Source organism: Equus asinus, chromosome 5 (assembly GCF_041296235.1).
Source record: "Equus asinus isolate D_3611 breed Donkey chromosome 5, EquAss-T2T_v2, whole genome shotgun sequence".
In the NCBI taxonomy this organism is placed as follows: domain Eukaryota; kingdom Metazoa; phylum Chordata; class Mammalia; order Perissodactyla; family Equidae; genus Equus; species Equus asinus.
This window is the reverse complement of record NC_091794.1, coordinates 5584382-5612265: the sequence shown is the minus strand read 5'-3', so window position 1 is coordinate 5612265 and position 27884 is coordinate 5584382. Positions and strand designations below refer to the sequence as shown.

The following is a 27884-nucleotide window of genomic DNA, read 5'->3' as shown; positions in this document are numbered from 1 at the left end:
CTCTGCACTTACACCATTAGAAACTTAGATAAGGCAGTTTGGTTTCCCTCTCTGATATGAATATTTGCCATGAGACAAGAAACACCTTAATTCTTTATCAGTCTTTCCACCTTAATGGGAATTACCTCTTCAGATCTTTTCCAGTGTGACACTTAACCAACCAGAGATTTAAAGAAGGGAGTCTGGCACAAGCTGGCAGGAACTAGAAGTTGGGGTAAATGTGCTGAAACTGGAGACAGAAGGATGCTGAAATTTTTTTCTATAGAAGTTTGTCCCCCCAGGACCAACTATGTTAAGGCTTGCTGCAAACTATTATCCTTTTAAAATGATTTAAATGTCTCAAGTCCTTTCTCATTAAAAATAAATCAACAGGAAAGAAAGAAAGAGAGAGAGAGAGAGAAGAAAGATAGAAACCTTGTCCCAGAAAGCCTCTGCGGATGGTATCTGGTTAATTGCCTTTTCTGAGCTATTGACACTTCTCGTCTGCCAGGACCAGGCAAGGGGAATCCTAAGGGAACAAATCTAGACGGTTGTGCTTTCATGTAGCTTACATTCTAGTGGGCAAAAAGATGCTCATTTTATAGTCATATACTAAATGAATATTACAAACTGAGATGGATATTTCTCATGGAGGAGAGCCGGAAACAGAAACCAAGTCTACGCTGGGTGTCAGGGGAGGCGTCCCCGAGGAGGGAACTCTTAAGCCAAGTCTGAAAGACGGGTAAGAGTTAGCCAGGTAAGGGGAGGAGGGAGGCTCAGAGCCTCCTTGGGAGAGGGACCAGCTCTGAAAAGGTAGCTGGAGGAAATTAAAATGTTCTGGATGGAGCAAGTAAGTTGGAGGAAGTAAAAATCGGCCAGTGCAACTGTGCACGCAAGTGGAGAGTGCTGACAGATGAGGCCGGAGAGAGAGAGACACACGGCTAAGTCACACAATGGGAGTCATCATCCTAAGAACAATGGAAACTTTGAAGCGTTCTATGCACAAGTGGTGCAAACGGAATTGTGTTTTAAGAAGTTGTGTCTGGTCACCAGTGTGGAGTCTGTTTTAGTAGCTGAAGTAAGAGATGGTAGTGGTTTGCACTAGTGTGGTAATTTAGTGTTCATAAATAAAAAGGAATCACTTTGTGAGATATTAAGAAGATGAAAATACACAGATTTGATAAACAGATATTTGGGGAGAAAATAAGAAAGCTCAAAAATGACTCCTAAGTTTCTAGCCTATATCTGTAGTGAGCATAAAAAATGCAATAATTGAGAATGTGTACCCTCACCCTGCCTGTGTTCAAACCCCAACTCTGCCACTTACTAAGGATGTCATCTTAAACTGAACCCTCAATACTCTTTCTTATCTTTGAATTGGAGATGATGCTAGTAGCCACATCACAGAGTCCTAACAAGGATTAAATGGGTTAGTATATTTAAACAATGCCTGATCAACATCACTATAAGGGTGACTGTGGTTCCTTGAGAGAAGGAATTCTGGAAAAGGGTCAGCTCCAAGGCTACAGGATATGGGTTCAGTCTTAGACATGTTGATGCTGAGGTGCCTATGAGACTTCTTAGGGAAGAGCGTTGAGCAGGTAGTTTCACATAAAGAGCCTAGAACTCAGTGACAAGGTCCAGACTAGAGTAATATTTTAGAAGTCACCAATGTGTAAATGACATTTCAAATCATAGAAATAAATAAAATAGCCATGAAAAGGCTTCAGAATTGGCCTCAAGGGCCTCCGGTATTTAACAACCAGGTAGAGGAGTTTGAGATTACAAAGCCCCACAAAGGAGCAGTCAGAGAACGAGGAGAATGTCTGAAGGAAAGTGTGGTCAGTAGTGTCTGATGCTGCCGGAAGGTCAAGTAAGATGAAGAGTAAGTGTCTACAGAACATAGTGATCTAGAAAACACAGTCACTGCTGACCTCACAGGGAGCAGTTTCATTTGTGTGATTGACACAGAAGCTATTTCATAGTGGGCTGAAGGGTGAAGCAATAGAGACAGTGAGTAAAGACAATGTTGAGAAGTTTGGCTATGAAGGAGAGGGAAGGGAGCAGGAACTGAAGGAGAATGAGAGGTTAGTTGAGGACAATGTTTTGTTGCCTTTTTTTTTAATGAGACTTTATTTTTATAGAGAAGTTTTAGGATCACAGCAAAATTTAGAAGAAAGTACAGAGATTTCCCATATAACCCCTGCCCCGACACATGTATCGCCTCCCCCATCATCAACATCCCCCACTAGAGTGGTACATTGGCTACGATTGATGAACCCACGTTGACATGTCATAATCACCCTAACTCTGTAGTTTACATTGTAGTTCATTCTTGGTGTTGTACATTCTGTTGGTTCACACAAATGTGTAATGACAAGTATCCGTCATTATAGTATCATACAGAGTATTTTCACTGCCCTAAAAATCCTCTCTGCTCCACCTATCCACGCCTCCCACCCCCCAACCCCTGGCAACCATTGATCTTTTTACTGTCTCCACAGACTTTTCAGATTGGCTTCTTTCACTTAGTTATACTCATTTAAAGTTTGTCCATGTGTTGTCAATGCTTAATAGCTCATTTCTTTTTAGTGCTGAATAATATTCCACTGTCTGGATATGCCAGTTTGTTTATCTGTCTGCTTAAACATCTTAGTTGCTTCCAAGTTTTGGCAATTATGAACAAAACTGCTATAAACATCCATGTATACGTTTAGTGTGGACAACTCCTTTGGGCAAATACCAAGGAGGGCGATTGCTGGATCATACGGTAGGCGTATGACAGTTTTGTGAGAAACCACCAAGCTGTCTTCCAAAGTGGCTTTACCATTTTGCATTTCCACCAGCAATGAGTGAGAATTCCTATTGCTCCACATCCTTTGGTGTTGTCAGTATTCTGGAATTTGGCCATTCTGATAGGAGTGTAGTGGTATCTCATTGTTATTTTAATTTGCATTTCCTTGATGATATATGATGTGGAGCATCTTTCATATGCTTATTTGCCATCTGTCTATCTTCTCTGGTGAGGTGTCTGTTAAGGTCTTCGGCCCATTCTTTAACTGGATTATTTGTTTGTTGTTGAGTTTAAAGTTCTTTTTGTGTTTTGGATAGCAGTCCTTTATCAGGTGTGTCTTTCGCAAATATTTTCTCCTAGTCTGTGATTTGTCATTTCATTCTGTTGACATTGTCTTTCACAGAGCAGAGAGTTTTCATTTTAATAAAGTCTATTTTATCAATTCTGCCTTTGATAGATTGTGCCTCTGAAGTTGTGTTTAAAAAGTCACCGCCATACTCAAAGTCATCTGTGTTTTCTGCTATGTTATATTCTAGGAGTTTTATAGTTTTGCATTTTACATTTTGGTCTATGATTTATTTTGAGTTAATTTTTGTGAAAGATGTAACGTCTGTGTCTAGATTCATTTTTTGCCTGTGGGTGTCCAGTTGTTCCAGCACTATTTGTTGAAAAGACTTTGTTTGCTCCGTTGTATTGCTTTGGCTTCTTTGTCAAAGCTCAGTTGACTTTATGTATGTGGGTCTATTTCTGGGCTCTCTACTCTGTTAGATTGATCTATTTGTCTATTCTTTTGCCAGTACCACACCATCTTGATGATTGTAGTCTCATGGTAGGTCTTAAAGGCAGGCAGCATCAGTCCTCCAACCTTGTTCTTCTTGCTTGATCTGTGTTGAGTATTCTGGGTCTTTTGCTTCTCCAAATAACTTTACAATCAATTTGTTAATATCCACAAAATAACTTGCTGGGATTTTGTTTGGGATTACATTGACTCTATAGATCAAATTGGGAAGAACTGACATCTTGACAATACTGAGTCTTCCTGTCCATGAGCAGGGAATATCTCTCCATTTATTTAGTTCTTTGATTTTGCCCATTGGAGTTTTGTAGTTTTCCTCACATAGATGTTGCGCATATTTTGTCAGATTTATACCTAAGTATTGCTTTTTTTTTGCTGTTAGTGTAAGTGATATTGTGTTTTTAACTTCAATTTTCACTTGTTCATTGCGGGTATATAGGACAGCAATTGATTTCTGCATATTAATCCTGTATCTTGCAAACTTGTTATAATCACTTTTTAGTTCCAGGAGTTTATTTGTTGATTCTTTTGGATTTTTTACGTAAACAATCATGCCATCTGTCAACAAAGACAGTTTTATTTCTTCCTTCCCAATATGTATACCTTTTATTTCCTTTTCATGTTTTACTATTAAGAAGCAAAATTGATACAGTGGAGCAAAGATAGTCTTTTCAACAAAAAGCCCTTAGCTAGGACGTCCAGTACAACGTTGAAAAGGAGTGATGAGGCAGACATTCTTGCCTTGTACCTGAACTTAATGGGAAAGATTCAAGTTTCTCACCATTAAATATGATGCGGGCTATAGGTTTTTTGGTAGACATTCTTTATGAAGTTGAGAAAGTTTGCTTTATTCTAATTCACTGACAGGTTTTTTTTTTTTTAATCACTAATAGATTTTGGCTTTTGTCAAATGCTTTTTCTATTGATATGATCATGCAATTTTTCTTTTTTAGTCTGTTGATGTAATCAATTACATTAATTGATTTTCAAGTGTTGAGCTAGCCTCGCACACCTAGGATAAATCCCACTTTGTCGTGCTATATAATGTTTTACATGTTGTTGGATTTTTTAAAAAATTTTTTTTAAAGATTTTTTTATTTTATTTTTTTCCTTTTTCTCCCCAAGGCCCCCCAGTACATAGTTGTATATTCTTCGTGTTGGTCCTTCTAGTTGTGGCATGTGGGATGCTGCCTCAGCGTGGTTTGATGAGCAGTGCCATGTCTGCGCCCAGGATTCGAACCAACAAAACACTGGGCCGTCTGCAGGGGAGCACGCGAACTTAACCACTTGGCCACGGGGCCAGCCCCGACGTTGTTGGATTTGATATGCTTACATTTTGTTGAGGATATTTGTATCTATGTTTATGAGGGATATTAGTCTGTAAATTTCTTTCTCGTATGTCTTCTCTGCTTTGGGTATTAGGGCAATGCTGGACTCACAGAATGAACCAGGAAGTATTTCCTTTGTTTCTATCCTCCAAAAGAGATTTTAGAGAACTGGTGTAATTTACTCCTTAAATACTTGGTAGAATTCACCAGCAAACCCATCTAGGCTTGGTGCTTTATGTTTTGGAGGGTTATTAATTGTTGATTCAATTTCTTTAATACATATAGGCCTATTTAGATCATTTATTTCTTCTGTGTGATTTTTGGAAAATTGTGTCTTTCAGGGAATTGGTCTATTTTATCTAGGTTATCAATTTTGTGTGTATAGATTTATTCATGGTATTCTTTGATTATCCTTTTAATGTCCATAGGCTCTGTAGTGACGCCCTCTCTTTAACATCTGACATTATTCATTACATCCTCTCTCCTTTTTCTTAATTAACCTGGCTACCAGTTAATCAATTTTGTTGATCTTTTTAAAACCAAGCCTTTGGTTTTATTGATTTTTCTCTATTGATTTCCTATTTTCAGTTTTAATTTGCTCTTCTTTTTCTGGTTTATTAAGGTGAAAACTTAGATTATTGATTCTAGATTATTGATTTAGATTTCTTCTCTTCTAATATACACAGTTAATGCTATAAATTTCCCAAAAGCACCTCTTTTTCTGCATACCATAAATTTTGATGTTGTGTTTTCATTTTCATTTAGTTCAAAATATTTTTTCAATTTCTCTTGAAATTTCTTCTTTGATCCATGTGTTATTTAGAAGTATGTTGTTTAATCTCCATTTATTTTGGAATTTTCCATTTATCTTTCTGTTACTGATTTCTGGTTTAATTCCACTGTGGTCTGAGAGAAGATATCATATATTTCTATTACTTTACATTTGTTAAGGTGTGTATTATGATCCAGAATGTGGTCCATCTTGTTGAATGTTCAATGTAAGCTTGAGAACAATGTGCATTCTGCTCTCGTAGGATGACGTAGTCTATATTTGTCAAGTATATCCAGTTGATTGATAGTGTTGTTAAGTTCAACTATATCTTTATGGATTTTCTGCCTGTTGGATCTATCCATTTCTGATAGACGGGTACTGATGTCTCCAAATATGATATTGGATTCATTTATTTCTCCTTGCCATTCTATCGGTTTTTGCCTCACCTAGTTTGAACCTCTGTGGTTACGCATATATATAGTAAGGATTGTTATGTCTTCTTGGAGAATTGACACCTTTATCATTTTAATGCTGTTATTTATTTTTGATAACTTTCCTTGCTTTGATGTCTGCTCTGTCCAAAATTAACACAGCTACTTCTGCTTTCTTTTGATTGGTGTTAGCATAGTATATCTTTCTCAATCCATTTAGTTTTACTCCATATGTGTCTATATATTTAGAGTGGGTTTCTTGTAGACAACATATAGTTGATCTTGTTTTTTGATCCACTGTGGCAATCGCTCTCTTTTAATTGGTTCATTTAGACCAATTACATTCAAAATGATTATTGATGCAGTTGGATTTTATATACCATGTTTGTTACTTTTTTCTACTTGTTGCCCTTTGTTCCTATTTTTGTCCTCTACTCCTTTTTTGCCTTTTTTCATTTTAATGGAACATTTTATATAATTCCATTTTCTCTCTTTTTTAGCATATCTCATGTACTTTTATTTTACTGGTTGCCCTAGAGTTTGTAATATACACTTACAACTAATCCAAGCCCACTTTCAAATAACACTACATCACTTCATGAATAGTATGAGTACCTTACAGTAACCAAATAATCCTGATTCCTCCCTCTCATCCCTTGTATCAATTCTGTCATTCACTTCACTTGTATACAAGTGTATATAAACACATATACATGTGACCATACATGAGCAAATACATTGTTGCTATTACCATTTTGAAAAAAACTGTTATCTGTTTGATCAATTAAAATAAAAAAATAAAAGCTTTTCTTTTACCTTCACTTATTCCTTCCTCCACGCTCTTTCTTTATGTAGGATCCAAGTTTCTGACCTACATTACTTTCCTTCTTTCTAAAGGTTCTTTTAACGTTTCTTACAAGTCAGGCAACAAATTCTCTCAATTTTTGCTTGTCTTAGAGAGTTTTTATTTCCCCTTCACTGTGGAGGGATCATTTTGCAGGGTACAGAATTCTAGATTGGTGGGGGTTTTCTCAACACTTTAAATATTTTATCCACTTTCTTCTTGCTTGCACAGTTTCCAAGAAATCATGTAATTCTTCTCTTTGTTCCCCTATAGGTAAGGCATTTTTTTTCCTCTGGATTTTTTTCTTTGTCTTTGATTTTCTTTAATTTGAAAATTACATGCTTAAATGTATGGGATTTTTTGTTTGTTTGGTTTTGTTTTGCCTTTATCCTGCTTGGTGTTCTCTGAGCTTTCTGGATCTGTGCTTTGGTGTCTGACATTAATTTGGGGGAAATTTTCAGTTGTTATTGTTTCAAATATTTCTTCTGTTCCTTTCTCTCTTTCTTCTCCTTCTGGTATTTACATTATACGTATATTACACCTTTTGTAATTGTCCCATAGTCCTTGGATATTCTGTTCTGTTTTTTTCAGCCTTTATTTTCTTTGATTTTCAGTTTGGGAGGTTTCTATTGGTATATCCTCAAGCTCAGAGACTCTTTCCTCAGGCTTGGCTGGTCTACTAATAAGCCCACCAGTAAGTCAGAGTAATTTGTCATTTATATTATCTGTTTTTTATCTGCTAGTGGTTTTTTTTAATCTCTAGCATTTCTTCTTGGTTCTCTCCTAGGATTTCCATCTGTCTCTTTACATTGCCCATCTGTTTTTGCACACTTTATCCATTAGAGCCCTTAGCATGTTAGTCATAGTTGCTTTAAATTCTCATTCTGATAGTTCTAACGTCCCTGCCATGTTTGTTTCTGATGCTTGCTCTGTCTCTTCAAATTGTGTGGGTTCTTTTTCTTTTTAGTATTCCATGTGCTTTTTTTCTTGGTTGCCAGACGTGATACACCAGGTAAAAGGAACTGCTGTAAATAGGCCTTTAGTGATGTGGTGGTGACCTGTGGGGGATGAAGTATGCTACGGTTCTATGATGACTAGGATTAGTGTTCCAGTGAGCCTGTGCCTCTGGACTGCGAACTTCATAAGTGTTTCTAAGATTTTCTCTCCCCTTAGGTGGGGCAGGACTGCTGGAGTAGATTGAAGTTGTGCATTTTCCTTCCCCAGGTCAATTAGTCTCTGATAATACTGGTTAGGCTCATGGTTAACTAGTTTCCCCCGAGAGCAGGCCTTATTAAAAAGAGCAGAGTGCTTTGAGGTATTTCAAAACTGTTCCTTGTCCCCTCCCCCTGCCTGATGCATGAGGGGATTTTTCTCCCCTATTTCCTATTAGAACCTGGTTGAGCTCCTGAAGGTAAACCTCACAGAATTGTGGGGTCCCCCTGGAGTTTTTAACTCTCAGAGTTGTCCACACAGAGCCTCCAGCAATTTCTCAAGTGCAACATTGGTCCTGCAGCAGTTCTGGCTCCCGAGACTCTGCTCCAGTGAGCCGTGGCTGCCTGTATGCGCCTGTCTGTCTCTCGAATCTTGGGGGCATCTGTTTGCCCTGTATCTTCCCCTCTTATGGAGCCAAGAAGAGTTGTCAATTTCTCAGTCTGGTCAACTTTTTACTTGTTGTTAGAAAGAGGGCTGACTTGTAAGCTCCTTGCTTAGGAAACAGGAAATTGTAAGTTGCTGTTGTTTTTAAGATGAGAGAGATTTGTGTATTTTATCTGTCAAAGGTAAAGAGCGAGTTGAAAGAAATAGATTGAATAGTGTAATTGCCCTGACAAAAGGGAGAATGGATAAGATGCAGAGTATAGGTAGCAGAATTATCTTTAGATAAGGGGAAAGACCATTCCTGTTATGCAGAAGAAGAAAGGGGATGGATTCCCATGTAGCATGTTTGTAGGTTCAGAAGTAGGAGTTTGAGGTTGTTCCTGTCTAGTGGTTTCAATTTTCCTGTGAAGAGATGATCTGCTGAGTGAGGAGACAGAGGTTGGAGGAAAGTGCTGAAAGTTTGACATAGTCATCAAGGAGAAGGGGAAAATAACATGGCCAGAGGAATGAGAACTCACTTGAGATCAGTGACTCTGAATGCACAGTGATGCCATCTACCCTGTGGGGTGATGATCTCTAGCAGAGTTTGCTACTTGGAGGCAGGTGCCATGAAAGCAGATTGACAGGTTCATCCAGGGTCGAGATATCACCATAAGGATGTGGTGGGGAAAAAAAGATTTGGGATTTGGCAAGATTATTAATGCAATCATGGGAATCTACTGATGCACTATGGGAGAGGCTGCTAGTTTGGGAGAAAGTAAAGGAGTCCGTGAAAGAATTTTCCACTGATGTCTAAGAATGGCCGTAGTGGAAGGAGTTCAATAAGCAAGGAGAAGAGGGTGTGATTACAGTCTGAGATTCTTGAATTAGTGATTCTGGAGGTAGAATAGATTTATTGATGGGAATTTTAAGGCTTATTTATGTGAGAATGTCCTAAAGAGACAGTTCTTAGTTTGTAAACACTTAAAATTTTGCATAAGGAGAGTTTGACCTGTCGCATCATAATAGTGGTAATAATATCTGGATCTGGGTCCACGACCAGGCAGTATCAGTAATTGTGAATGAACCTAAGTTTTCTCCCTCTCTTCACGTTTATGCTCACCCTGTTGTGCCGTCCATTAGGCTTACTGTTGTATGAAAACACCCTTCTCATGCTACCATCTCTCCTCTGTCTCTTGAATAGTGCACATTGCTGCCAACCTCACCCCATCCTACATGAACTATCCTAACATGTGTGACTTATACCTGAGCCCTGGGAGAGACCAGGCCTTACTTATCTTCTATTTGCTGTTAACACAGATAACTTCTATCTCTAAGATTGACTCTGTGATTCAAAATTGGAAATTCAAGTGTGATGAGGTATATTTCACTGAGTAGAGACTTTCAGTGCCTGAGACTAGGCTCTAGATGATTCCTTCTTTGCTTCCTTATTACGTTGAATTGTTGGCGCTAGAGCTGACTTTGCCGAGTCTTGCTGTTAATTAAGCCTGCCTTTGAGTGGACTGAAATGTTGCTCCCTTTTGTTTCTCTATTACCGTGTTTTTCATTTCTGACATTTCAATATGATTCATTCTTACACTTTTCTTCTCTCTTCTGAAATTTTCATCTGATCATCTATACTATATACCTTTTCCAAAAGAGCCTTAAACGTTTTCCATCTAATAATTCCAGCATCTGTGCCACATCAAGTCTGATTCTGTAGATTGCTTTGTCTCCTGACAGTGTGTTGTTTTTTCTTCTTTGTACATCTCACAGCTCTTTATTTTAAACCTAACATCTTTGTTGAATGATAGAGACTGAGGAAAATATATTTTTTATGCCTAAAAGTTAGCATGCATTTTCCTTTGTTAGGCCTTTAGGTTGAGACAATCGGGTTGTGAGTTGGGCTGGGTTTGTATTTTGTTGATGCCATGGTTACCCCAGGGTACCACAGCCTTCAAATTCCTCTAGTATTACCTTGTAAAGTCAGAAATGATTTATTGGAGGGTATTTCTCAATGTCTTCCCTTTGAGCCTGACCCTCAGAGAAGGTTTCTCTCTATGCTCTTAATGCTCCCTTAGCATCAAACTGTTGTTATTTATTTGGTGCTTGTTAGCCCGTTGTTAGGGGGTTTGGGAGGGTTCCCTCTGTGGTTCTGACTCAGACTCAGTCTTGGGAACGCATCTGGCCCTGGGTATTAGGAGTGGGGTCTGCTCAGTGATCCTGCCGCACCCCCAGTGGAAATCTCTAATGGTCTGGGACTACGAGGTGAACCTGCCCTCCCCCCAGGATAGAGCATGTGTTCTTGTCCCTTCTCCCAGCTGCAGCGGCTCTTCACCTGTGCTCTAGGGTATGAAGGTTGTCCTGTCCCCTGTGAAGTTGGGCTTGTGTTCCAAAGGAAAGACAGGAGAGCAGGATCTGGGGGTGCTTTATGACTTTCCCACAGTGGCAGTGGTTTCCCCGGGCCGGCACCACAAGGAGGCATTCTCGGGACTCTCTCGCTGCTTCCAATCTTCCTGTAAGCCCCTTGAGGTTCTTGGAGAAGAATCAGCAGGTGGGTGCAAATTTTCCTTGTGTCTGTGGCTCCCAGGGGTTTTATATTCTCATGATAGTTCGTACCCGGCCTTTAGGAACTCATTAAAATTTTCAACCAAATTCTGACTAGCTTCTGTGCCATCTCTCCTTGGATGTGCTTGTCTTTTCTCAGATTTCAGGTTTCCCTGCAATCTTGGCTTTTTGATTAGTTTAAGAAAAACTGCAAACTTGAAGATTATTTGGGGGTTCTTTTTTGGTTATTGTAGGGTGGGAGTGATCTTTTTACACCTTTCTACATCCTAAGTGGAAATCAGAAGTTCAGTGTTTTATAGAAGTTTCGGAACACTTTCACACTATATTCCTGTTTTAAAACTACAGGGATGCGTACTCCTTTCATTGGTTTCCCCAACATAGTACGCTACAGGATATTTGTCATATGGCTGAGTTATCCTGGATAAAAACTGTGTTGCTTGTCCTTCTGGTGAAGTATATCCTCAGAGTAAATTCTCTCTAATGGAGTGAGGCTGCAAAGAAAATGCTCATTCCAACCGTTGCTTTGTCTCTCTGTCACTCACATAATCTCTCCTTTTTCTCTGTTTCATTCTTAGTCAATTTATTGTGTGTGGTCTCAGCTGCATGTTTCTCAATTTGGACTACTTTTTGAGAGATCCCACAAATAACAATCTGCAGTGATGCCGAGTCCCAGCACCATCTCCCTGCACCATGAGATGAGCTGGGAGCAGTGGAGCGAGGACCACAGTTAGGATTTGACTCTCCCTTGGCAAGTAACTTAACATCTCTGGGCTTCAGCTCACTCCTGTGTCTGGTTGTCCTCCTTTCTCACTGGCTGCTGCCCAGTCTCCTTTGCTGACTCATCCTCATATCACCAGTCTCTTAAACTGGAGTGTCCCTGGACTGAGTCCTTGGATCTCCTCTCCATTTGTGATCTCATCTAGTCTACTTTAAATACCATCTAAACACTGACACGTTGACAATTTCCTTCTTCAGCCCTGACCATGCCCCTCAACTTCAGACCATTTATCCAAGTCCCTACTCAACATCCCCACTTGACTTTCCAGTAGACACTTGGGTTTTAGCATGTCCAAAACTTCGCTCCTGAATATCTTCTGCGCTAAACTTGCTTATCCTACAGTCTTTCCCGACTCAGTTGAAGACAGCTCCATCTTTCCATTTACTCAGGTGGAAAAAAGTGGAGACATTGGAACTCCTTTTTGTCTCACAAATCTTACATTTGATTCATCAGCAAATATTTCCAGCTTTACTTTCAAATTTTATCTAGAATTTTTATGTTTCTCTTCTTCTCACCCACATTCTCCCCCATCCTGACTCAAACCACCATCATCTCTCACTTGGATTACCACTAGAGCCCTAACTGGCCTCCTCGCTTTTGCCTTTCAGAATATTCTCCATGTAACACGGTCATCCTGTTAAACCATAAATCAAATCTTATCACCCCTCTGCTCAAAACCCTCCAACAGCCCCCAGCTCAGCATAAAGGACCCAGTCCTCCCTAGAAGCCCTGTCCATGTGACCCAGTCACCCCCGGCTCCACCTCTGACGTTTCCCTCTTGCTCATCCTCCCACAGCCAGACTCCAGACATGTTCCTTACTCTGGACCTTGGCACTTGCTGTCCCTTCAGCCTGTAATGTTCTTCCCTGGGTATCTGACCTGCCTCCTCCCTTTCTCGAGGTCTTTATCCCAAAGCAAAGCCTTCTCTGTCCTCTGTGTCTAAGATTGTACCCCCTCCCTATCCTTAACCTTCCCAACTGCTTCCCTGCTTTTACTTTCCTTCACAGTATGTAACCACCATCTGTACAGTCAAGTTAGGCTAGAGAATGCCTCAACAACTTCCGTTCCTGCAGGGAAAGGAGGAACAGAGCAGGAGAGGCTTGCACCCACAATGTAATGCGTTGGCCTACAGGTGGCATATGCCCCTCTTTTCTTTTGGTGAGAATTAATTACACGGTCATAATTAATTTCAAGAAGATGGAAAGATACACTTCTTTCACGTGCTCAGAATAAGAGGAGAATCAGATATCAAGACACAGCAGTGGCATCTGCCCCGTCAGCTGACACACCGTATGTCTTACTTATTGTTTCTTTCTTCTCTCTAGAATGTAAGCTCAACAGAAACATGGCTTTTAAAAATTTTGTTCATGGCCATGTTCTCAGCTCATAGAAGAGAGCTTGGCATGTCCTAAACTCTCAGTAAATATTTGTTAAATACAGGAATAAATGACTGGTTGAGTTTCTATAACGATTTTTTAAGAAAAAAATTCTACCACTCCTATGGATTTGTCAATAGATGCAAAATATTGTCACTATTATTACTTATTGTTGTTATTATATAATTCTAACTAGAAAGCATCTTTGAAGTGGAAAATATTTTAAAATTATGAAAATAATGAGGATTTAAGCAGAGAACAGTCTAACTTAAAATCTTATGTGGAACAGAAAGACATAGTTCATACAACTAATACGGGTCCCAATAAGTTGCTAAATGTAATGGAAAATCTTCCAATATCATTTATGAGTTGGTGGGGAGGTCACACAGTTGCAAAGGGAAACTAGACCAGCATAGTCATTCGTGACAGTAAAGTTCATCTTTGTGCTTTAGAAGTTCACTCATTGCCAAGGAAGGGGCGCCTCTAGGGCCTGTCTGCGCCTGCCCGGCTCTGATGGTGCTGTGTGACGCTTGGCTGACATGCACTGAGTGTAGTGCTGGCACTTTCATCGGGGATAGGACATTGTTTTTTCCTGGGCCGAATCTGTTGTTTTCCTGGGCAGACAGCAAGCCCTCTGAGCTAGAAATATGCAGCAGAGATTCTCCACATCAGAACCACCCCTGCTTTCCCCCTGATGGCGTGTGTGTTGATTGCTCTCTGCGAGGTCATAGAGAGCCTTTGCTGAGTTGATGTGGGAGAGACCGCCTGGTTTACCTGCCACATCCCTTGCCAGCAGAGCTGTATGATTCTGTAAAAAAAAAAAAAGTTTAAAACTGAAAGGAGTTACAAACACGTTTTACTTTTGCCCCTGGCTTGGTGGAAACCTGCCCTTTCTGATAATGAGAGCCACCGATAGGCATTTCTGTGCGTGTTTTTGTGTCTTGTGGATTTATATGATGATTTCTGGTGGCAATCTGATTGGGACCCAGAATTATGGAGGTGGAGGGTTCACCATTCCTTGAGAACGAGTGCAGATTAGTTTTGCTCCCACTGGATAAAACTCACGCTAAGATTATCTCGTGCACGTTATCCAGCAAGGCCATCTCTGTGCAGCGTAAAGCCCCGTGGGACTGTTTGGGTCTTGTTTTGTCTCATACCAAATGTTTTTGAAGGGGGAGGCTAGCACTTATATTGTAAATAACCCGTGATTGCCTTTGATAGTCAGTTTGTCGCTACTTTGTCTATTTCATAGCATAATTCATACTTAAATTCTAACAGTGAAGGACAGAGGAAAGGAATAAGAAATGAAGAGAGGCTCCCAAGGGAATGGCCATTCTAAAAATAAATACAGTGAAGGGAGTTTGGGGAGAGCGCGAAAGTGAAAACGATCCTTAAACTGATTAGAAGTGATTCCGTGACTAATGGCTAGCCAGTGAAATTCTATCCAAAGGGCAATTCCAAGATTTCATGATTCCCAGCCCTCTTCAGCCTTTTTATAATTTTGCCAAGAAATCAGAGTTGTTGCCTTTTTGGCCTGAAGTTAATGCTTCCTGTTTGTGTTGCTGATTCCAAGTTTTGGTTTATTATGCTACATTAGAAAATAACAGTAAGTCTTTCAAATGTCCAATGAACTATTTCTAAAAGGCAAATATCTCATGTATATCCCTCAATCCTGTGTTTGAGAGGAAAATATTCTGATGAAAACCAGAAATGCAGGGCCTAGGATTGCTGTGTCTGGGCCTTTGTTAGACGAACTAGTGTTTAGGAGGGAGGAAGTTTCTCTCAGCATCCTAAGAGCTAATCCACAGTCTGGCTCCAGTGTATCTGTCTAGTGTCATTATGAGAGAGAATTGACATGGTTACTTTCAAGTCTCTTCCAACTCTGAGATATCAAGTAACTATGAACGTGATCCTCACATTTCAACCCAACAGGCCACTTTGCTTTCTGTAACTACGTGCAGGGTTTGTAGTTCAACATGGGTTTCTGCATCTACCATTTTCCACCTAGTCCTTTCCTTCCAAGTCCTGCTTTCATCTGACTCTTATTTTCAAGGCTCAGCTGAGGTCCCGCCTCCCCCACATACCTTTCCCTGGAGAGTAATCTCTACCCCCTCCAAATTCAATAAACACAAACACTGCTTTGTATAGCAATAGTCTCTCCAACTGTCTGGTAACCTCCTCAAGGGCAAACATAGCATTGCCTCCTCTGGCAAGAGTTCCAAAAGGTCTTCCTCCATGCCTTAAAAACTCCTCTACTTCCTCTGCGAACGTAACTCCCTGGCTGTCGCCTGTATCTTCCATTAGCGCTAACACTTAGAGCTCGGTATCCCTCATTCCTGACCCAAACTTAAGGGATTCATTTGTAGACAGAGATAAAAATGCCTTTTCCCTTCAGAGACCAAAACGTCAATAGGAAGACCTGGGATTTTATTCAACAGTTTACAAATGGGGTGAATTAGAAATAGTAAGCAGTGATCTTGTTGAAAAGGGCTGGGAAAGAGGGAGAACGAGGAATCACTGGAAACATCCGTTCATTTACGTGATTTCAAGTGATTTAAAGGATATCAAGCCGTAATCTATATGTGGTTTGTCCTTAAGAGTCTCTTCAGTTGTAATAAAATTACCAGGTTCTGAAACGGCCGGCAGTGAAGTGGGCAAGGCTAAGGCGGGAGGAGGGGGAGAGGGAAGTCACTTGGTTCACCAGGTGAGCTTTTCAGAAGAGAAGCACTGCTCCAGGGCCCCAGGCTGAGAGTAAAGCAAAGTCACAGGCATCTTCGCGTTTGGATTTCTCCACGTTTGATGCCAGTTTTATAGCGAGGTGTGAAAGGCGAATCTGCAGGGTGGCTCAGGTGCCGAGCGAGGCCTGTGGCGGAAGAAGGGAATTAGGGAAGGCAGAGAAGTAAATTGGTGTTTGAGGAAGATTATGATGGTTGGGTTTTGACGTCATCAGTGATGGTATCAGTGGTTTGAGAGGTCTGGAGGGCTGGAGTCGAGTGAATATTCAGAACTAGAGGTGCAGATTTTAGAGTAAGCCAAGTTACTGAGTAGTTAGCAGCTAAGTTATTGTCGAAGCCTTAAGTGTAAAGGAGTTCTCTGAAGGAGCGAAAGACTGAACCTTAATGAACTGCCAAGTTACGAAGGCCAGAAGAGGAAGAAAGGTGAGAGAGAGAAGTGTTCTTAGAAAAATGAGATCTGGGGGCAGGCTCCGTGGCCGAGTGGTTAAGTTCGCGCGCTCCGCTGCGGTGGCCCAGGGTTCGGATCCTGGGCGCGGACATGGCACCACTCATCAGGCCACGTCGAGGTGGCGTCCCACATCCCACAACTAGAAGGACCTGCAGGTAAGATATACAACTATGTACTGGGGGGCGGGCGGTGGGGGGAATAAAGCAGGAAAAAAAAAAGATTGGCAACAGTTGTTAGCCTAGGTGCCAATCTAAAAAAAAAAACGAAAAAAGAAAAATGAGATCTAAGACACCATTGGGTCACAGAGTAAACCAAGGTGGGCACGGGGGTGGATAGTGCATGCCCCCGTGGGTGCACATGTGAAAGCATATACATCAAAGTGGTCAAGGTTATTAAATGCTATAGAGAAATCATGGAGAATGGGAACTTAAAGGTCTGAAACACGGAATTCTCCAATCTGCACTAGACTTGTCTCAGACATTTCTAGAATCTTTAAAACCATTGAAATTTTTCTGATGCTAGTGTGGGAAATAATAGATTTTAGCTGCTCTCCCATGAACAGTTGTTACAGTAGGTAAGTGTTTAGAATTAGTCCACCATTGCTCATTCGAGAGGACTGAGTACATCTCTTCATCCTCAGTGGGTGGAATTTAGTATGCAGGGCTTAGTGTCCTGGTCCCTGGCCGCGCCGTCCCACCTCCACGAACCTGGATGTCCTGTTGCTGTGAAAGACTAGTATGAGATTCCTGGAAGAGGATGCACACCACAGAAATTAAGTACATGTAATTTTTGACATTTGGACACCTTAAAAATAACTCCCCACTCAGAAGAAAGATTTCCATGTGGAAATGTTATGAAATGGCATCAAATTTTTATGATCTTATATTAATTTTAAATTAGAGAGTGGATGGAAAGACTGCTTGGAACAACAGGAGATTTTCATAGCACGTGCCTTACCATGTCTTGTAGCCGGATCATCACAGACATCAACACCGAAACACTCATGTTTACTTCTCCTCAGCCTGCAATTCCCTTCCTCCTGTTCTCTAGACAAGTCCTTGACATTCAAGATCCAGCTCAGATGCCACTTCTTCTGACATCATTCCTGACCCGCCCGTCTCTAATTAGTCAGTGTTCCTCTGAATGAGCTCAGCTTGCAGCTTATTCCTTTATTCAAAATTTATTTATTTATTTATTGAGTAATAACTCTTACAAGTCTATGCCCTCCAATATAATACATTTTCTTTGAGGAGACTCATCTATTTATCTTAGCGTTAATTCCTATCAAGCACAACAGTTCTCATTTAAGAAGAGTGTTGTACCTGTGTATATGTGTACATTCGTGTATGTGTGTATATGCTTGTTCATTCATTCAAAAAATACTTATTGAATATTCTCTCTGTGCCAGGGACAGTGTCCTTGTGTAACTCTCAATCCCATATAATATTTGGTTGAAATGCAATGAACTTTAAAAATTCGAAGGACACAAGCTGAAAAGAACCCATGAATAAGGTCACATCAATAACACCCATCACTGAGTTGTACGGCTTAGAAACTGCTGCTCATAAGCGATTTCACTTAACACTGCCAGCAACTCTGAGAGGGTAGCTGTGTATGATTAATCCTATTTTCCAGGGGAGAACGTGACATTCAGACATCAAGTTACTTATTCAAATAAGAAGGACAATTGTGAGTTTATCTTTGGGCTTGAACACAGGTTTCCTGGCTCCAAACCCCGTGTCTTCCCGCCGTGCGGTGCCCCCTCCCTAAAGCAGCACTGCTCAAGGACATGGAAGTGTTAGCACCCCTGTAGCCAAAAAGCTTAGCAAGAATCTCGTGAACAATACAATGAGTTCATCCAGTTGCCATAAGGATTCACTGACGGATCTCAAATGTGATGACAAACTAGGCTCAAACTAATTACACAAACTTTATAAGACCAAGTCCTCATTTCTCAAATGAATCCCAAATTTTACCAAAATGAATTCACTTGTGAAATTATTGAGATGATTGTTCAGCTCTGCTAACTCACTGAGATGACGTGGGGGCAGTTTACCTGCTGTCAAAGAAAGATCCCTGTGAGTTAATTAACGCATAGTGCAGTCATTAAAAACGAGGATATGGAGGTTTATTTGTGTTGAAGAGAGTGCAGATTATAAAACGGCACTTAGAATTGAATCCTAGTTTTGTAAACTGTCATACGTATCATACCCAGGAAAAAACGTCTGGAAGGACATATAAAAATTCTTTACAGAAAACCTCTCTGCCTATTAGATAATGGATAATTTTTAAAACAAATTTTATCTCTCTTGCAACTCTTTAAATTTTTCATTAAAATAAATGAGTATTATTTGTATAGTTAACTTGAACAGTCAGTGCGAGCATTAGTAGTGGGGTGGGCTGGAAAGGGAGATGAAATGTGCTACGAAGAGGAACAGGAAATGTGCTACCAGCCTGGGATGGACAATGCAGCAAAGGAGAAATGTGGAGAAGACAGAGTTACAGTAGTCCCCCCTTTACGCAAGTTTTCAATTTCAGGCGCTGTTCTGAGTAGCATGGTGAAACCTCCCCCACCCCCACCCCCACCTGCTCTGTCTCACCTGGGACATGAATCATCCCTTAGTCCAGCCCTATAGATGCCACCCCTCGAGTCACTTAGTAGCCTCTTGGTTATCAGATCGACTATTGTGGTATTGCAGTGCTTATGTTCGAGTCACCCTTATTGTTCTTCATAATGGCCCCAAAGCGAAAGAGTAGTGATTCTGGCAATTTGGATGCACCAAAGAGAAGCCGTAAAGTGCTTCCTTCTAGTGAAAAGGTATAAGTTCTTCGCTTAATAAGGAAAGAAAAAATTGTATGCTGAGGTTGCTAAGATCTGCAGTAACTCTTACTACAGTATATTGTTAAAATCGTTCTATTTTATTATTATTGTTGTTAATCTCTTTCTGTGCCTAATTAATAAATTAAACTTTACTATAGGTCTGTATGTATAGGAAAAAAATAGTATTTATAGGGTTTGGTACCATCCATGGCGTCAGGCATCCACTGGGGGTCTTGGAACACCCCCCCATAGATAAGGCAGGGGCTACTGTATGGTAAATTGTAAGCAGCATAATTTGCAGGCTGTCCTTGCTAACACAGTCAATTAGAGCCAATTGCTTTTATTTTCATTTAGCTTTTGGCTAGAGAATAGAATTAATAACAATTGATTTTTTGTTTTTTAAGAGAAGTAGGTCTTTATTTCCTTGTTTCACAAATGAAGCTGGCTAAGTTGGTTGCAATAACAATTGATAACACATCTGATGCTTGTAGGAAGGACCTATATTGATAGAATTGAATTCACACTGTGATCTATTGATAAAATATCTACAATTTTTTTTACTAAAAAACAGCGTATTTTTTCCTACTCAAATCAGATCTTGCTCTGAGGATTTTACTTGAGTTGCTTGTTACTAAGCACATGTGAGGCAAGATTTTTGCCATGTGGGTATGTTTTCAAACTGTATAAGATTTAAATTTTGTATTATTCATTTCTCAGAAATGTGAGTGTGTGTGTGTAGTTTATTGGGGGAAAATAATGTAGGTTTGCTCTTAATATGATAAATCTTTCTGTCCTCTGACCTTTATTGTGCGCCCCTTGTCCCGTGACATCCCAGCCACACTGACCTTCTTTAGGGTCTCTCAATGGAACCAGTCACTCCTTCCCTCAGTGCCTCTGCTCACACTCTTCCAGCTGCCTGAGAATGCTGTTCCTGCCCTCTGTCCTCACGCCATATGCACCCTGACTCCCTGGCTGGCTAACTCTCACCCATCCTGTAGACTCGTCACCTCCTCAGGTCACAGCAGCTGTGGAGCTCTGGAAGTTCTGGCACCTCCGCAATGGGACCTTGGATCTTCACTCTCATTTTCTGTGCATCTATTTCCTGCTGCCAATAAGCTGCCTTGTCCTATATTCTTTATCTTGTTTCTCAGCCTCATAGCTTCCATTTCCTAACAGTTTACTTTCTCAGTGTCAAGTTACTGTGGTCCTTGCTTACATCTCCTGGCCTCTCTTCCCTCTGCTTCCCTTACAACTTAAATTGATTCATCCCACTCTGTGGAATGGTGTGACCAGTGGGAATTGAATTATTCACATTTTCAGTGTCTAGGGGACGATTTCCCATGAATAGTACTTGGAATACTCAAGGGGAAATCTTATTTCTTCATTTCCTAGTTTAGAATTTGGAAGGGAGTGGGGACAATTTATGACAGCTCCTAAATTCTAAGTACAAGAACAGGAAAAAAGAAACCAACTTTGTCACATAAAGAAGAGTTATGAGGAAGCCTTCCTTCTTATTTCTGCAATTTTAAGTGAAGAAGACTTTCTCCCCCAAATAATTCATTCAGTTAGATTTTGCTAAGGTTTGATAAATGTTATAAAATTCTAAGTAACTCGTCTTAAGCTTGAGTCACGTCCACCATGAAGGCTGGGAGATTTTAGTAATGTCAGACCAGCAGGCAATGGTACCAAGCCATTTTGGCCTTCTTTTCCTCACCTAGGAAAGTTCAAATGGGACATTAATCAGAAACCATCAGAGAAGTTGATAGTGAGATATTTACATTTGAGATATGTGCATCATCAGAAATGTCAACATTTTATTAATATTCAAAAACATTTTAGGTATTCGTAATGTTTTAATTCTGTTTGAATTTTAATTCATTGAAAAAGAAATTGACAAATATTATCAAAATAGCAATAAATTCCAGTAACTCTAGATAGCTAGTTATTTACATAGTCAGAAGACCCCGACTAAGGCATTTGGTTCACAAAGTCAAAGTTTATATCAAATTTCACTTTAATTTTAGGTATAAATAACAATAAAATTGATCTCTCCAGAAGTGGCTAAATTCTCTGGTGAACAAATATTCACTTAATTAGTATAGGCTAAAGTATTGTTAAAACTGAAATGACTGGAGATTGAGAAGACAACTCAGTAATTTATCCTGCATCATAGTCATTGCTAAGACTGTCAATGATCATTGTACTATTTGGCAGGAAGCTTATTTCTTGCATTCTGGATAAATTAGAATTACTATATTTTAAAATAATTATTGTAACAAGATAAGTGGTCTTGTCCTTACTAATGACTAAAGACAACAAATCCAAGGGTTTAAAATCATTAATTTTGTTATGTAACATACATTTAGTGGTCATGATAAAACCACATAGCTCATTTTCTGGATGTTCACAATTTGGTGTTGTTCTCAAGCAAGAGTGATATTCATAATCTTAAAAACTAATATAAAAATGGGAAAGTTAGGTAGTTTCCTAAAAAGTTAAAGATAAAGTCACCATATTACCCAGCTATTTTACACCTACATATTTACCCAAGAAAAATAAAAATATATGTCCACACGAAGACTTGTAGCATTATTAATAATAACAGGAAACGAAGCAAAAACCCACCAGCTGGGGAAATGGATAAACAAAATGTGATCCCTGAAAAGAAATGCTATCCGGCAATCAAAAAGAATTAACCCATGCTAGAACATGGATGGACGAATCTCATGAACGTGATGCTAAGTGAAAGAAGCCAGACACAAAAGACTCTGTTGCTGAGTCCATTTGTATTAAATTACCAGAAGAGCAGACAGCAGACCGGTGGTTGCCTGAACCTAGGAGGTGGAGGAGGAATGACTACAAATGGGTATGGGGGATGTTTCAGAGCAATGGAAATACTCTTGAACTGGAATGGGGTAGATTTAGTGAAGTCCAGAAGCAGGCTAAAAATTATTGAAGTGTTCAGTTACAATGGGTGAATTTTGCAGTGTGTGATTATATCTCATGAAAGCTGTTAAAAATTATATACGACAGTCACATATGCTTTCCATATGCCTCTAAAAATATTTGTTCTTTTTCATATTTGGGGTATAATTTTGGAGTCCTGCAAAAAATAAATATTATCTGGAAATGATTAGGATAGGGTTTCTATAAACAAATTCATTTTCTGATTTCTTTTCCTGCATTTTAATAGGAAGATAGTATTTCTCTAGATGGGGTATAAGATGTGTCCTTGAATATGATAGTGAGAACAGATTTGGGAGTCTCTGTTTATTCTACAAAGGAGAAAAATGAGCCTTACAGAGGACAGGTGACCTCAGTCAAAGACAGAGAAAGGCAAAGCTGATGGCAGAACCCTCTCTGTTTCTTCTACGACGTATTAAAGTGGGATGTCCTGCTCGGGGCCCACTCCACCTTGGACAGGAGGCCACTTGATCCCATGCTCATGATGGCAGAGTCATTTTCTCTAGCCCATGGCAGGCTTTTGATGCTGTGAAATCACAAATTAAGCAGCTGTATACCATCAGCACTGGGTATTTATTAACTGAACAAAGCACAAACAATTCATGAAGATTCCAAATATCCAAAGAGTGATGACGAATGAAACCATCTGTTGCAGCTCCATCTCATGTTTTTATTTGTGAGACTTCGCACAATAAATAAGTAAATAAACGCCAGATTTATTTAAGAAAGTTTTCTTACTGTTTGACAGTTTTTTTAATAGGATAACGAAATTTTCATTTTTACCAGGAGGATTTCTAAGCTGCTCCCCGGGGCAACATTTTCACAACGGAGATATTTAGTCTTGAATGTGCAGGATTCCTTACAGCGCTGGTGGAAGTTGTGCATTTTCTGCTTTGTGCTCTAAAGAAGCACTTTGATTAAATTTGACTTCTACTTGGTCAGTGGAATTTACTATGTGCCCAAATTAGAATTACTGAGAGAATAAAAGAAAAAGGAGTATTGGTCCTTTTGGAATATTGACCCAATAGAGTGATATTAATCAGAATAACAGCTTTTCTGTTTTTTGAGACCTGATGCCTGCAGCAAAACTGATCAACCTCCAAAGTTCTGTCGAGTGCGAGAAGCCTTATGAAAGAGTGCACAGTGTGCGGTTCTATTTAATTGAAGTCCAGAACAGCCAAGACTAACCTAGAGCAGTAAAATCAGAACGGCAGCTGTTTCTGGGAGGACAGGGTGGCAATGGACTGAGAAGGGGCCTGGGGACCTTTCCAGCTTGAAGGGCATATTCTAAATCCTGATAGAGGTTTGGGTTATGTAGATACATGGCATTTGGAAAAAATCAGCAATGTATACTTAGAATTTATGTTGTTCATTATATGTAAATATTGTCTCAAAAGAAAAATATAAATACATATTAAACTCTAATGATATGCATGCTGAAGTGTTTAGGAGGGAAGAATGCTGAAATGCAACTTACTTTGAAATTCATTTAAAAATAAGATGGATTGATGGGTGGGCAGAGGGAGAGAGACGGATAAAGACATGACAGAACAAGTATAGTATGATCTTAATCCCTGACTCTTGGTGGTGACTCTACGGACGTGCACTGCACAATTCTTTCAACTTTTCCGCATGTGTGGAATTTTCCTATAATAAAATGTTAACTTGTCTTACTTCTAAGTCTCTAAATAGATTGGTTAGATTTAGACACACAACTAATGCTACAAGTCAGAGAAATTATCCAAACATTTTAAAACATTTTATCTTATGTGTCTCCAGAAATCATAATTCTAGAAAACCCTAATTCAGAGTTTGTTCGCAGACCAAAATATATGTAAAATTCTCATGATAGGAAATTTAACACAGTTGTGGGTGAGGTCCTTTTATCTCCATATGGTATTGCATACCTGTAAATCTCTTCCAAAAGACTCTGGGCCCATTAGTTTTGTTTTTGATGCACTAATGGTTCCCACACTTGAGTATGCATCAGAATTTCCCAAACTGCTGGTTAAACACAGATTGCTGCCCCCACCCCAGAGTGTCTGACTCGGAGGTCCAGAGTGGGGCCTGAGAACTTGCACCAGTTCCTGGTGATCCTGATGCTGAAATTGGGGGCCCCTCTCTACCAAACCTGCGTGGAGCCTCTCCCAGCTTCCACCAGGAGCGCCCATTGCCATCACTCACTTTAAATTGCAAGAGAATGCAGGCAAGTGAACTCCTGGATTTTCATGAAAATCAAGCAGAAAAAGAACAAAAGGAAGGAAAATGAGTTTTGTTAAATCCCTTAGGCTGTGCAAGTTCTTGTTTTGCTTTACATATATTAAAAAATAATAATAATTACCAAGAATACACCATTTTCTAAAGCAAGACAGAAAAAGTATTACAAAATAGGCCTTGAGATCCACTGCCCTACCTGCAGGTGGCATATTCTCGTGGAATAAAACCACTCTTGCGACTAGTTTAACAAAACCACACACTTTCTTGGTACCTCCTTTCCGTGCACCTCTCCCGTCAGACTGAGAGCGCCTCTCCCAGAGCCGTGTTGTACTAATTGTGCTAATCATGCCGCACTGAGATACTTGGCTTACTCACCTCTTTGTGATCAGGTAGATCATGTTTGAATTAGTATCACTAATGCTTAGTACCTAACAGTGAATGGATGGATAAAATGAAAAGCAGATGAGTAAAAATACATATTCCCCAAAGCAAATAGAGATTTTGTTCTTGTTTGAAGTTAACCACATCTCTGCCCCCCTTTCCTTCTATTGCTACAGCAAACCTATGGTTGTTGATTGCATACGGTTACCCCTCTCCAACATGCTCCAGACTTTAAAGGGCAATTTTAAGAGAATTGGATCAAAGGAGTGTGTGCAAGTGACAACTGTGTATGTCTCAGGATGAGACTTTTCCTGAAGAATGACAGGCTGTTGACTCAGAAGGCAGTCTATGAAAAGTAATTTTCCTGGCTGCCTGCTGCTTGGGTTGCAAAGTAAGTAATGAAGTTACTGCTCCTTTGGTGAAACTTTTAGCCTTGCCAAGCGGTGCTGAAATGTCAACATTGGCAGGTTCAGTCTGTCTCAGTCGGTCTTCCAAAGTCACAAGACAGTGAAGTATTGGCTGAGGAATCAAGTCACTGGGAATTCTGACCAAGGTGGAAACTGTGGTTGCTCTAGCTGACATGGAAGTCACTTATAGAGACAGCTTGGAAAACAGACATAAAGTGCCCCATTAGGAAAAAACATTTTCCCCTTCAGATTGTTTTTTTTTTTGGTGAGGAAGATTCACTCTGAGCTAACATCTGTTGCCAATCTTCCTCTTTTTTTTGGCTTGAGGAAGATTAGCCCTGAGCTAACATCTGTGCCAAACTTCTATTTTGTATGTGGCATGCTGCCACAGCAAGGCTGAAATGGTATAGGTCTGTGCCCAGGATCCAAATCCATGAACCCAGGCTGCCATAGCGGAGCACACCAGACTTAACCACTATGCCACCCCCTCAGGTTTTTGGCAAAATGGCAAAATTCAATAGCAAACATCCCCTAGGTATGTGGTGACCATAACGTCCTAATAAAAAGTTAACTAGTTGACTTCTGGGGGCTATAGCTCTGTGGAAATTGTTTGGGTGTAGCTTAATGAGGGGTGCTCTCTAGGTGAGCTGGGACTTTTGGACGCTGAGCACCTGCTGCCTGCAGGAACACGTCCTCCAGCCGATGGACTCAGTGCGAGGCCCCGGAGCCGGCACGTGCTGTCCCACATGTGCCAGAACAGAGCTTGTGGACGCTGTACTTGGAGCTTCTCACTAACCTTGATCACACGGGAGTAAAGTCGAGTTCTGAGGTTCTTCAAAGGCCCCCACTCCCTGACTCTGGCATGCGGTTTATGGGAATTTTACCAAATTTTTTTCCTGTACTTTTTTAAATGCCATTTTTCTTTAAATTTATAAAAATCTTTATATAGATCTTATTTTAATCAGGATCTTTTTCTTAATGTTTTCAGATTTGTGTTAAAAAAAAACACAAGTAGGGATGCTTTCCGTTCTCCTCTAAAGCTGTGTGCCTTAATTCACCATTTCCTGACGCCCAGAATCTCTCCTCCCTTGTTCCTCTTTAGAGCCCTGGTCATCGTCTGAGTTGTGCATATTTGGTGAAGTAATTTCATTTGTAAATTAGGGAGCACAATGTCCAAAGTGTTTACAGCTGAGCCGCTATCCTCCTTACCACGGCCAGGCGCCCCACCCGCCGTGTCCCTCATGACCAGTGTCAGCAGGATCAGAAGGCAGGCAAGGAGCAATCAAAGCATGAAGGAGAGGGCAGGGTGGGCAGGAGCAGCTCGAGGCCTGTGGGAAGGGGTTAGAGACTTTCAAGTTGGGTACCCGTATCAAATCGCCCATATTCACAGCAGCAATTATTTTGCATGGTCTTTGGGAATGTGGCTGCTGTATAGAGCCATAAATAAAAGATGGGTTGAAGGCTGCCATTTAGCGTTTTGCAATGCATGACTTTCACTGTGGCACACCGCGAGGGTCAGCGACATCCTTGTTTCTAAACGACACGTGGTAGAGCTGCCACATGTTTGCTGAGCTCTCTGCAAGCTCTCAGAATGTTTTTTGGGAACTCCATTCCCAAAGAGTTGGGAAGAGAGTGAGAGAGAATCTGTGAGGTTTTGAGAAAGAATTCCAATCTGGAGATCCAGAGAGCCAGGATACGATGAGATATATGGGATTGATAGTTGAAATATACTAACTTGAAATTTAAACAGGATTTGGAGTAGTTATTCTGTGAGTGCGTTTAATTATAATTCTATAACACCACTACCGCCACCAAAGCAATTTAATTCCTCCTCTGTGCATTGTCTGGCACGCCACCACGTCACTGCAGAATGGGCCACCACTTTCTTTACCTCCACAACCACCTTGCACAGACCGCTAGTGGAAGGTTATTCGAGGATCTTGCCATTACAGCAAGTAGTTTTTATGATGTCTAATATTATTTAATTAATAGCAACATTTAATCTTCATCCTCCTTAAAATATTTAACTGAAACTGCCATTTCTTTTTGCTATGGAAAATTTCCAGTCGTATCCCTGTCTTTAGGTTATTGCTTTGCTGTCATGGGTAAGAAAAAGCCAGGCTAAAGACTGCAGACTGCACATTTCTAGTTAAGGATCAGAAACAACTGAAGATACTTGTCTGATTGCCTGTGGCCACTCCCCTCACCCTGTGGCTGTCACAGGAAAATTAATGAAATCCCACATGGATTTCTTTTTCCTTCTACCGCCTTCTTTGGATCATGGTCCCAGGACACGGAGAGTCCTTTGAGCACCATGCCTCTGTTACGTGATCCTTTTTGACTCCGTAAGAATTAAATGTTAAATTACTGCCAGGTCCTATGGTGGACCGATGGTTTGTGTAACTTAGCATTACAGTTCAATTAAACATAATCTATGCCATCGACTATGACTTTCTGGAATCTTTTGAATGTGTTGTCAGATAGTAACTGCTTAATTCGTAAACTTGAGATGTGGCATCCTGACAGCACCTTAATAAGCTGCTGTGACCATAACAGCATTGGAATGTTTCCCACTTGCAATCCACTGTTTAACAAGAATATAGAATACATTTGAAACTTAGAATTGTCAGGTTTTGGAGCATAATAATGTCTGGAAAGGATTTGTGGATT

General features: G+C 40.2%; 1 protein-coding gene across 46 annotated transcripts in view; it reads left to right on the top strand.

The window, feature by feature from the left end:
• The window catches only part of ABI3BP (ABI family member 3 binding protein), a 238437-nt gene that overhangs the window by 33989 nt on the left and 176564 nt on the right, over positions 1 to 27884 (top strand). The window contains exon 1 of one of the 46 annotated variants that reach the window (XM_070508627.1): positions 25141 to 25198. The exons of the other annotated variants lie outside the window; for them this stretch is intronic. Within the exon in view, the coding sequence (XP_070364728.1) occupies positions 25156 to 25198 (43 nt within the window). The 5' untranslated portion in view covers positions 25141 to 25155. Of the gene's footprint in view, positions 1 to 25140; positions 25199 to 27884 lie in introns of those variants that run through there. 46 annotated transcript variants of the gene reach the window in all.